Source organism: Monodelphis domestica, chromosome 2, assembly GCF_027887165.1.
Source record: "Monodelphis domestica isolate mMonDom1 chromosome 2, mMonDom1.pri, whole genome shotgun sequence".
Classification (NCBI taxonomy): domain Eukaryota; kingdom Metazoa; phylum Chordata; class Mammalia; order Didelphimorphia; family Didelphidae; genus Monodelphis; species Monodelphis domestica.
In genome coordinates, this window is record NC_077228.1 from 108,248,131 (window position 1) to 108,260,600 (window position 12,470).

Consider the following 12,470-nt stretch of genomic DNA (forward strand, 5'->3'; position numbering starts at 1 on the left):
ACAGGTAATAAATAAATGCTTGTTGATTGATTGGTTGATTAGATATAACAGAGCCATAGTTGTAAAAAAACTTTTTCAAGAGGAGTTGATAAGCGGCCTAGTTGCCTGCTTATCTCCTCCCTACTCCTTATTCTTGAGGACAGATGGGTTCCCATCTCAGACTGCTACAAAGTACCAGCCTAAGCAGAGCCATCGTCTCTACAAAGTTGGGGCTGACTCACCCCCTCTTAGAGATAATGAAAGTATTTAAGTTTTATGGTTCAAGCCAACTTCTACCTCGTGTGAGTGGCAGACAGGAGATATAACATCATGGGTAGAGGAAAGAAAAGGTAAGCTTCCAACTAGAATAAGTCACAAAGCAGATAAAAGGGAGTTAATATAATTTATTTTATCTCCAGGACATTGTTCTCCCTTACGTCCCCCAAAAGCCCAGCCCCCTTTCTTGAAACATTTGTCCCCAGGTTGAAATTTATTTCAAATCCCAGGACACTCATGATCTCTATCAGGCAGGCACCCGAGCCTTTCCCCGGTTTGTCTGGCGCTTCCCATAACGCAGGCCGAAGGAGTTCCAATTGTAGGTTGACATGTCCTTCTCCCGCTCCACCAGCAATGCTCCTTGGGGTGCTGTGATCAGTCGGCTGCGAGTGGGACACAGACCTGGCCACAAGGGGTCAGAGGCCTCATCAGAGGGACAGAGCATGGCCAGTCTCTGTGTCTGTCCTGTCTGTTCTGGCTTCTCCAAGCATTGTGGCCTCCCTTCCCAGGGAATCAGGTGGGCCAGGAGTCGACCTGGCTGTCCTAGAGCAGAAAAGTCAGATGAAGATGCCTAATCATATAGTGCCATCTTTGAAATGAGGGGATTGAACAAAAGGGCCTCTAAGGTCCCTTCCAGTACTCTATGATATTAAGTTTGTCAAGTTTTCTGGGTCTCAGTTTCCTGCTCTGTAAAATGAGTAGGTTGGACCAGATTGTCTCAAACCAGCCCCCCTTTCCAACTCTGACATTCTGAAAATATGAATCTGTGATTCTAGATTGGGCCAAAGACCAGAGGAGGTGCCTAGAGACCTAAGCCACAGCTATTTCCTTTCCTCTGTTCCCCAAGTCCACCCCAGAAAAGGACAGTGATTACACATTCCTGTTTCAGAATATTAAATATATACTCCACAGTCCCCTGGCAGGACCCAGGACAGTATGCCAGAGGGAAATGGTATATTCCTTTTGACCACCCTTGTGTCTAGAAGTCATGACACTAGGAGGCAGTAGAACTCTACTGGGCTGTACAGTGTGTTTGACAGTCAGCATGTTTTCATGTGGGAACCTCCAGTGCCTCCTAGGGTACTCTCCACAGAGAAGACTTAATACATGATGTTGAACACACTCAGAAGCTGCCTTGGAACCATATAATCACATAGTTTTTCAACCTAAATTTCTTTAAAGGAATCCTTGATATTATATCATCCCATCAGGAAGAAAGGAAGGAAGGAAGGAAGGAAGGAAGGAAGGAAGGAAGGAAGGAAGGAAGGAAGGAAGGAAGGAAGGAAGGAAGGAAGGAAGGAAGGAAGGAAGGAAGGAAGGAAGGGAGGAAGGGAGGAAGGAAGGAAGGAAGGGAGGAAGGAAGGAAGGAAGGAAGAACATAGACACAAAGTAAAATTGAGCAGCTCTATCTGCTCTCCATCGGCTATTAAAATCACCCCATCCACTCCATACATTAGTCCTATCCCTTCTTTGAGCATTCTCTTTGTCTCCATACAGCTTTTTAAAGTCACTTTTTGTTTTTGTTAGCTTGCCTCACTCTTTTCATCTCAGTCCAGAACTCTAGCACTCCCAATAATATTCTCACAGGACCATGCATTCCCTTTTCATTGTTCCCCTGTTACTTTCTTTTGATTCCTTCATCATCTGTATCTTTAAAAGTATTTCATTGGCTTTTGAATTCCCTGTGAATCCACATGAATCTCTTTAGAACTTCCCCTTTTCCTCTTCACCAAAAATGGTTTCTCTCTGTGTCTTCAGAATTCTATTTTCTTGAGTTTCCCATCTCTTCTAGGATGACTTCCTCTAGAATTTTAGACCCTGGAATCCTAGCTATCCTTTCTCTGCACCCTGTGAAATCTCTGTTCTCCAAGTGTTAATGTATAATAGATTCATTGCAAGTTTCGCTTGAATTAGAGCATTTTGGGGGACCAGTAACTTAATTCCTACTAGAGTTTTTAAATATGTTTTAAGACTAGGCCTGGCACAAATGCAACAATATGAAAGACTAAGAGATGGGGTCACACTTATCTGTGTTCCTATGGAAGCTATTTGAATATTCATTTGATATGAATTTTGATTCACTTTTCAAATATGCTTCTAAAGATTACCCCTCAGCTGCTATGCAAGCATTTGTAGCTTGTACAATGACAGAATTGAGCTTAGTGTTGTGACCTGTTTTAAAATAAAAGTATGTTGAAATAATTAGGTATCGGGAAATTCTTATGGTCATTCAAAACTGGTTTCCATATGTTGCCATTAAGACAAGTAACCGTAAATACAGAGAATGAATTGAATTTCTTTAATCGAGGGTGCCAGCCAAGGATTTCTTCTGGTTGGGTGTACACACATATTTTGAATTTCCATTGTAGTGTCTCTGTCAAGATCTAAGGCATTATTCTGTACTTGAGGACCCAAAGATGTCAGAATGAGTTCCAATTTCTATCCTGCCTTTTTGTAAGTCATGGTTAGGGAAAGCTTTCAGGTGGAAAGTAAAAGGATTGAGACATCATTGAGAGCTAAAACTTCAAGCATTTTCTACTGCCAAACGTGTAACTAAAAAGTCATAACTGATGACCTAAGTCAATTGGCTGTTACTTAATGGAGAGCTAAGGTCCTTGCATACTTACTTTTTGAGGTAATGGGACATCGTTATTTAGGCAATAAGATAATTTGAGTCAAAGCAAAAAAGGTGCATGATGACATGTCATTGCTTGCTTAGACCTTAAACCCCAATTTCTCCCTCTCCTTCCTTCTCCCTAACTTTGCTACTGGGATTAGTAACAGCTACAGATTAAATTAGGAAATGTAAACTGTTTTTCAAGTGACAATAAATTCAACAGCAATAAAAAAACCAACATGTCTGACTCTGGCCAGTCTCCCCTATCACAAGTTTTAAGATGCTGTGGTTGTTTCCTTTCCTTCCTCTGCCCCAGATTCCCATTGTTTCTGCTTAAGCCACCTCCTCAAGTCTTTTGACTTTTATTTTAGAGCTCTTTCTACTTCAATATACTATCCTGTCTCTTAGGCTGAATCACTCTGGGTAAATCCCTCAATCTTTCAGATAACAGAAAGGAAATGATAACCACAGTGACTCTACCACCTTTTCAAAGGTTCTGATTATAGTAATTGCTGAGTCCCAATAGGTGAACTCATTGCTTAATGGGTTGAATTATCAGGGTGACCTTAGCTTGAATTCTCTCCCCCTCTCATTTCCTCCTTCAACTGAGGAGGTTAATGAGGCTAATTTGGAAGGTATTTCACATCTGAGATCTTGTTAAGCTTCCTGCAATTTTTGGCAAAAAGAACAACGTTGCCAGTGTCTTCACACAATAGCCCCAAACAATTGTGGTAAGATCAGTTGAAATGAGAACTCTGGGTTTGTGGCAGGGGGAGGATGACTGACTCTTGATGGCTCTAAGTCCTGCCTCCTGAGGAGGAGGTGAGAGAGTCAGGATGGCCCAGAGTTGATGAAGTTCTCCATCCTGCTTCCCCCTGTCCACCTCTATCTACCCCCTGAGATGGCTCAGATGGAGAAGAAAATCCAGGGAGGGATGACTCTTTCAGACAATGGGCAAATGCCCAGTGTGACAGGCCACTGGAGGGAAAAGTCTTGGGCCATGGTTGCAAACTCCCTCAAACATACTCCAAAACGACCCCAAAGGTATCCCTAAGAGTAACGCCTTACTGTCTTCAGGGAAAAACCCTACCCTAAAGCACCCAACTCTTGGGTTATGAAGTAATTGTCTATAGAAGAACCTTGTTGATCTAGTTCCCATTGTTTTCAGTGCAGAGACCATTTGGGCTAAGCGACATAAGGGCTAAGAGACTGGATGATGGAGTAGACCACTGAATCTGTAGTTTGAGGACATGCATTTGGCTGGTAGCTCTGATACCACCTACCTGTGGCCTTGGGTAGATCACTACCCTTCCTTAAGCCTTAGTTCCTTTATCTGCAATATGAGGCAGTTGGGAAGGGGTGGGGGCGGGGGGTGGGGGGGGGGCTATTCTCTTTACTCCCTGTTGGACAAAGTGAAATCCACAGCAACCCAGCAAACAAGCAGTCAAGTAGGGATCCAACCTAGGAGTTGCCTTCTTTTCATTTCAAGATGTTCTTTTAGATCATGGACCACACTGGTGGACTATTCCACCTTCTTCTCCCAGTCTGGAACCTGGTCCTGATGCTCTATTGTTTTACTTTGTGACTTTAAGGTCACAGAATATAGCTGGAACTCAGTTTCTCAACCAAAGCAACTTCAAAATGACTACATCAGATTTTCATATCTTAAATTGATCTTTTAAAAAAATCCTTACTTTCCATCTTAGGATCAACACTGTGTATAGGTTGTAATGGGGCAGAGTGGTAAGGGCTAGGCAATGGGAGTTAAGTGACTTGCCCAGGGTCACACAATAAGGAAGTATCTGAGGCCAGATATGAACCCAGGACCTCCTATATCTAGGCCTGGCTCTCAGTCCACTGAGCCACTTAGCTGATTCTTCCTACACTGATCTTAATGCCACTTATGTCTATTAAGAGTATATTTTTAATTCCCACAAAGGCTATGAAGTTACTGACTTAAGAAAATTGTTATATATCATATGAGAATAGTCAACTTCTATTCAGAGGTGATCTATATTCAGGATGATGTTGCAATTTTTACCTGATGATTCAATTTGAAGCTTTTTTTGTTAACCTAATAGGCACTCAGAGATCTTTATTCCCATCTTTCCCACCTTCCTGGCTCAGAGAGCTTGTACCTGTGCGTCCAGGGTTCTCAACAGGAGCAAACTTGTCTGAAGTCTCTCCAAATGGAGATACAGAAAGTAACAGCAGCAGCTGCCAATACACTGAGGATCTCATCCTGGTGGGTGATCTAGAACAGATACAGGGAGAAAAGGAAGAATAGTCAGTCATTGCCCCCACACTGAACCCCTCTGTGGTTCCTTGTCAGGGGGGCAAACCAGAGGGAAAAAAGGAAAAGGGTCAACCTTTTGGAAGATCCCACTCTGAAGGGAGACACTGTCTGCACTCAGTGAGCTCTGAATCAAATAGGGAGAGAGAAAGGAGAAAGCCAGGAAACAGATTTAAGAACACTCATAAAATAAACTTTTTTTAAAAAAAACCCTTACCTTTCATCTTGGAATCAATACTGTGTATTGGTTTTAAGGCAGAAGAGTGGTAAGGGCTAGGCAATGGGGGTCAAGTGACTTGCCCAGGGTCACATAGCTGGGAAGTGTCTGAAGTCAGATTTGAACCTAGGACCTCCCATCTCCATAAGTGTCTCTCTATCCACTGGGTCACTTGGCTGTATCCAGATCAGTAAATTATTTAAAGGCATAGAGGTGGCAGAACTGGTTTTTCCAACTCTTCTGACTCAAAATTGTGAATTCTTTCCTTAATATTACCTTGTCTCATGTAAGTCAAGTAGTATCTGGCAAGGGGGGCAGCAAACAAATTTGGTGATGAGATATCAGGACTATCCAAGTTAGAGAGTATGGCCAGTACAGAACATCAGAGTTAGGAGGGAATATATCCTATGTAAATCTGAAAACATTGTGGAAATGTGAATTGTTTGTAATTTATATCAACCAAATAAACAAATATTATTATTATTAATGAATCAAATATTTTTATGACTATTCAGTAGTGAGGAGAAACAGGTTTTCTTTTTTGTGTATAAAATTCAGTTTTTTATTTTAATATTTTATTGTTCTCAATTAAATATAAATTAACTTTTGATTTTTAAAAACTCTTGAGTTCTAAATTTTCTCCCTTTCCTTCCCTTCCTTCCTCCCTGAAACAGCAAGCAATTTGATATAGGTTATACATGCGTAGTCATGTAAAACATATTTACATATTAATCATGTTATGAAAGAAAATGCAGACAAAAAAACAAACAAGAAAAATCAAGAAAGTCTTAAAAAGTATGCTTTGATCTGTATTCAGACTCCATCAGTTCTTTCTCTGGAGGTGGGTTTCATTTTTCATCAGGAGTTCTTCAGAATTGACTTGGATCTTTATATAACTGAGAATAACTAAGTCATTCCCAGTTGATCAATGTACAGTATTGTTGTTACTGTGTACAATGTTCTCCTAGTTCAGGAGCTAGTTTTCTTAATCCTATCTGGAACAGTATGTTATTTTATTTTATTATAAAGATATTTTATTTTTACCAATTACACATAATAAATTTATATATAAGTTCTCTGAAGTTACATGATCTAAATTGTCTCCCTCCCTTGTTCTCTCCCCCATCCTGGAGATGGCAGACAATTTGATTTGGGTTATACATGGATTTTCATGCAAAACATTTCCATACTGTTCATTTTTGTAACAGAATATTCAAAACCAAATCTCCCAAACAAAAACCCAAATAATTTAAAGGGAAAAAATCATCTGCTTTCATCTGCATTTTGAGTCTAGCAGTTCTGTCTCTGAAACTGGATATCATTCTTTGTCTTAAGTTCCTAAGAATTGTCCTGGTTCATGACAATAGCTACATCATAGCTGATCATTCCATGTTATTGCTGTTACTGTGTGTGATGTTCTCCTGGCTTTGCTTATTTCATTCTGAATCAATTCATGAGGGTCTTTCCAGCCCTTTCTGAAATCCTCGTGTTCATCATTTCTAAGGCACAATAACATTGAATTGTATATGTTAGAGTCCTCTGTATATACTCTCTGTCCCTAAAGAGACGACACTGCTCAAATGAAAAATACATCACTTTGCTCTCTAAGCTCTCAGAGTAGGAGAAAAGAATCAAGGTTCTCAGTGCTGAGAGTGATCTGCCCATTCTGGACACCAATTTCTTCATCTGAAACATGATGGGGTTGCTTAAGATAGTCTTTTAGGGTCCTTCCTGCTCTGCCATTCTGGGGCTCTACAGGTCTGGCATATTTAGATGTGGGTGTTTCCTGTACCAAAGATGACTGCCAAATTGGCCCACCTCTTTGCAACTCCTTTCCACATGAAACAGTGTTTTCTTAGATCCAGCCTCCTGTCCTCCTGAGTCTGTTTCTCCTTTATTCTGTCCTCAGTGGAAATGAAAAATAACCAATCTACAAGTAATAGCCCTTCATAGAATTAAGGACTGTCATTACATTGCCCTGTTATCTAATATTCAGACACTCCCACCCTCACTCCCCCAAAATCATTTCACCTGGTTTATCATATTAATTGTCTCCATTTCTCAATTTTCTAAAGCCCTGAATGGGAGTGAATAGAGCAAGCCACCTCACCTCCCCTGGAGGAGGAAGGCTGCCTGCCCCTCCTCTTACCCTCCCCAGAGAATTCCTCCCCCGTTCTCTTCCATGCTCTCTCTTTGGAGAGTATCCAGAAACAGCTCAAAAGACTTAAGAGAAAAGAAACTGGGAAGAGATGGAGGGAAGCAGGGTCTCTTGGGCTAAATGTAGGGGAAATGCTAGAAAAAGTTAGATGGGAACTCCAAACTCAAATTTGCACTCAAGACAATAGGGCTGAGGATGCAAGGTAGAGAGAAGTGGAAGGAAAGTGGCCTCTATTCAGATGGCTCAGCAGATTAAGAAGAAGGCCTAGAGATGAGAGGACCTAGGTTCAAATATGGACTTAGATACTTTTTGCCTGTGTGACCCTGGGCAAGTCATTTAAGATGCTCTTCTGCCTTTGAACCAGTAGACAATATTGATTCTAAGACAGAAGGGGATTTTTTTGTTTGTTTTTGTTTCATTATAGCATTGGACAAGATGACCTCTGAGCTTCCTTCCAGCTCTTGATCTTGGACAGACATTATGAAGTGTGTCCCTCCCCTTATGGGTAACTTTCTATGATTCTAGATAGCAAAGACTAGTGTGCACAGGCTCTTAGGGAGTCCTTCCAGCAGGATCCACAAAATAGTGGATGGAGGAGACCCCAGGCAAACACACTGTCCCAATTTCTTAGCTCTCTAAAGTCTGGGTGACTCTGGTGTGGGCATAGGTAATTCAGAGGAGAGAATGCAACGTAGATGCTGAACAAATGTATGAGCTCTCTTCCTTCACCTTACCATGTACCATGTACACATGCTGCATCTATAACTTCTCTTTATATAACTGCCCCCACTGTCTCTCTTTCTGTATCCCTCTGTCTCTGTCTCTCACTGTCTCTCTGTCTCTGTCTCTCTTTCTCCAGATATACATGCATGTATACATCACATCATATCTAACATTTATTATATGCATACATGTACAGATGGATGTATGTGTAGTCATGCATGCACATTCATAAACCCAGGCATCTCTGTATTAGTGAAAATCATCTCAAAGGTCATCCTTAACCCGTATGCCATAATTGGCAGCCTGTATGTTTATGCCATTCACTCTTTTCCTTTCTTTTTGTTATTATGGGAAATAGCCTAGAAAGAGAGTCTGAGAAAAACTTGTATTTTGTTTCCCCAAAGCAGTTCTCCCTCGGGCCCTGCTCCCCATCCCCTTTTCACCAAGGCTTTTTATTCTCATTGTCTCACAACAGGAAGAAAAAGTCAAGGAAGCAAGATCGTAGAAGGCAGAGAACCTATCAGGGTTTATATCTGTATCCCTGATGTCTGGCACAACATACAACCACACTAGGCACTTTATACATGCTTTTGGATTGGATTGGATTGGGTTGGGCTAACAGTTAAATTCTGTCAGAATCAGGATCATGGATCGTCATACTTTTATCTCATTCCTAACTGGGTGCGAGAGGAGAATGTGAGAGAGAGAGAGAGAGAGAGAGAGAGAGAGAGAGAGAGAGAGAGAGAGAGAGAGAGAGAGAGAGAAAGAGAGAGAGAGACAGAGAGAGAGAGAGAGAGAAAGAGAGAGAGAGAGACAGAGAGAGAGAGAGAGAGACAGAGAGAGAGAGACAGAGAGAGAGAGAGAGAGAGAGAGAGAGAGAGAGAGAGAGAGAGAGAGAGAGAGAGAGAGAATGTGTGTGTGGCAGAGAAAGAGATGCAGACAAAGAGACACAGAGACTAGGGAGAAGGAGAAAATTCATAGATGGACAGGCAGGTAAGCAAAATTCTGTCTCATCTCTCTTCTCAGGACTGGGGATTTTTTTCATTCCATCACCTACTACATCACTTCCACATACACCAGGGTCCTTATTCTAAGCTTTGTCTTCATCTGAAGCAACTGTGATCCCTTCTGGCCTTCACTTCATTCTTGAATTTCAATCTAAATATTTTATTATTTTTAATTAATAATTAAATTAATTAAATTTAAATTTAGCCAATGATCAAAGGAAGAGATAATCTAGAGGAAAAGTTGGGAGATTTTCCCCAGCTCCCCTCAAATTCCATCAGTTGGGAAATTATCTGCTCCCCTTGCATGCCTACCCCATCCTTCTATATAACTCTATATTTATATCTAACTATATATGTATATGTATATATATGTATAATTGTTTATCAAGCACTTCCTATGTGGCTATGGTGGGTAATGGGGATAGAAAGACAGAAATAAAAGCCTCTTTCCTCAGAGAGTTCACATTCATCTCTCTGAGTCTCAGCTTAATCATCTATACAGTGAATAAGGATAAGAGTATCTGCTCTGCCTGGCCTGAGAGGAGGGTAAGGCTCAAATAAAAGTTATGAAGAAGTAAGAAAAACATTTTTCAACCCTTATCTTCTATCTTAAAATTGATACCAGTTCCAAAACAAAATTGTGGAAAGGGCTAAGCAATTGGGATTAGGTGACTTGCCCAGGGTCACACAGCTAGTAAGTGTCAGAGGCCAGATTTGAACTCAGGACCTCCCAACTCCAGGCCTGAAACTCTATTTTCTGAGCCAACTGGCTGCCCCAACTGTATGTAAAATTAAAGTGTTATTATCCTTATTCTTGTTTTCACATCATCAAATCAGATGATTTGATGGGGTCCCAGCATCTTGACCAAATACCTGAATAGAAATCTATATTTCTAATAGAGACAGGCGAAGATCTTCCTCTCACTGTACAGCTCTGCTGACCCCCTTATTGAAGTGTTTTGGGGGAGCTTCTATCCCCTTCTCCAGAGTAAAATCCTTTAAATGAGAACATTTAGGGTTTTCAGGGTATTATGAGGCTCCTTTATTTTCCAGGCTTTCCCTGGATGCACGGGGTCTTATGATGGAGGGAAATTAAAGGTATCAAGTCTAACTCCTTCACTGAAAGACAGAAGTTAAGCCACTTCCTTAAGGTCACAATAGATCTAGTGCTCTAACCATCACACAACACTACCTCTGCCCATAATCATTCCCTGATTGATTTCTCAACCAGTCCCACTTTCCACAATGGACTTCAGTTTCTCCTCAACCATTGGCTTTGACCTTTATTGTAAATACATCCAGTTGATTCTTGTTAAAATATTTTAAATTCTTTGGATATTTTTAGGAGGAGGGAACCCCAGCATATCATAGGTGAAGGAGGCTCCTAGGAAGGGAATTCTCTCAAAGCAGGTTATGCCTTCCCTGCAACATTATAACTTGCCTGAGGCAAGGCTAGGCAAAAAGGAGTTAAGTGACTTATCTTGAGTCACACAGCTAGTATGTCTTAGATGGGATTTGAAATCAGGTTTTCTCTACTCTGCATCTCTATCCACTATTCCATGCTGTCTCCTACTTGGAATTACTCCGGAGAGTATATGCAAGTGTAGACAAATAAGTATTCTTTCTTTTAGGGAACAAGGAAAAAGAAAAGTAACAATAATTACATTTGTAGAGAACTTCAAAGTTTGTAAAGCACTTTTCATACATGAATTATCTCATCTGATTGAAAAAGAACCACAATACCCTTAGCTAATTATTATTAAATATTATTGGGGCAGCTAGGTGGCACAGTGGATAAAGTGCCAGAACAGGAATTGGGAGGACCTGGGTTCGAATCTAGCCTCAAATGCTTCCTAGCTATATGACCCTGGACTTAACTACACTTAACTCCTTTTGCCTAGCCTTCAGCCTTAAAGTTGTTACTGAAACAGAAGGTAAGGGTTTAAAAAAGAAAAAGACCAGAAGCATCCCTGCCCACTTGATTTCCCCTGGTCACCTCCTCAGTCCTAACCTGACCTGAGGTCCTGTTTGACATGCTCTGATCTCATATGGCAAACAGTGGCTCTGGGACCCACTCTTTTATCACCTTAGTCCAGGCACCCTCCTCCCCATAACATTCAGTTGATTCAGAACTGGAACCCCCTTTCTCCTGGGTGGATTTGGAGATGCCACTTACCTTGGCTCAGCCCAGGGCTGAGAGGACAGCAGGTGCTGCTGAAGACTCAGATTCCAGTCCAAGGAAGGCAATTTCTGGCTAGTGAAAGCTGCTCTCTGTCCCTCCCTCCCTCCCTGTCTTTCTCTCCCTCTCCAAACCCATCTCTCTGTTTTATCAAGTCTATAGTGACGTCTTCAGGCTTGAGCCCACCTCTAGCTTCTTTCCCCTCCCTTGTCAATTCCTCTAAAAAGAACAAAACCAAAACCAGATCCCTCCTAACTCAGAGCCTTGTTTTACACACACCCCCCAATCCCATAAGAAGACGCAGCCTCTCCTTTCTTCTCTTTTGTCTTGCATCCTTTCCCCTCTGCTACTCTGTTACTCATCTCTCTCTACCTTAGTTCCCTCTTTCCTACCTTTCCCCCTCTCATAGACATGTTAGCCATTTAGCTAACCTCTACGAGGGGCTCAAATGAAGTCCTTAGAGCTGGGGTGGGGGGCTCAGGTTAGGGCAACTTCTTTCTCTTTCTGTTCCTTCCTGAATTCAATGATAGGAATGGATTGAATAGCAAAATGAATAATAATGAGGAAGAAATCATTATTACTAACAGAGATAACATGACAGTGCAGTGGTATCTAACTCAAAGAACCATCCATGAGATCCCTCAGGCTGAATGTTGACTTAAAAAGAACCACATATTAATATTAACTCTGAGCTACTGTATTTCTATTTATTTTGTTAAATAGTTGCCATTTACATTTTAATCTAGTTCCTATAGGCATCAGTGCCTCTAATTAAGTGTAGCTGCTTTTGTGGATGAAGTGCTGGAATCTGTGTCAAAAAGACCTCAGATCCAAATATTAGCTTCAATTCTTGCTAGTTTTTTTTTTATCATAGGATAATTACTTAACTTCAGTTTTCTCATCTGTAAAATGGGGATAATACCAGCTGTAGTATTTATTTTACAAGACTGTTATGAGGTTCAAATGAATCAATGAACACAAACTTTTCTGCAAAGTTTTCTTTTTTAAAGAAGTTTTTATT

At 41.0% G+C, this 12,470-nt stretch overlaps 1 protein-coding gene across 2 annotated transcripts; it reads right to left on the bottom strand.

Annotated features, from left to right (window-relative positions):
- Positions 1–363: 363 nt before the first annotated feature.
- Positions 364–11,531, bottom strand: KISS1 (KiSS-1 metastasis suppressor). Of its 2 annotated transcripts, XM_007481108.2 has the most exons (3): positions 11,447–11,531; positions 5,011–5,126; positions 364–798 (listed from the first exon to the last, which is right to left on the bottom strand). In XM_007481108.2, exons 2-3 carry the CDS (start codon positions 5,111–5,113, stop codon positions 503–505), a joined length of 399 nt encoding a protein of 132 aa, XP_007481170.1. In that variant the 5' UTR covers positions 5,114–5,126; positions 11,447–11,531; the 3' UTR covers positions 364–502.
- Positions 11,532–12,470: the final 939 nt, after the last annotated feature.

Excerpts from the sequence above, each read along its gene's own strand:
- KISS1 (XM_007481108.2), bottom strand. The coding sequence starts at position 5,113 with ATGAGATCCTCAGTGTATTGGCAGCTGCTGCTGTTACTTTCTGTATCT. Across the intron at positions 799-5,010 it reads TGAGAACCCTGGACGCACAG|GACAGCCAGGTCGACTCCTG; the intron begins GTACAAGCTCTC and ends TTTCTGCTCTAG.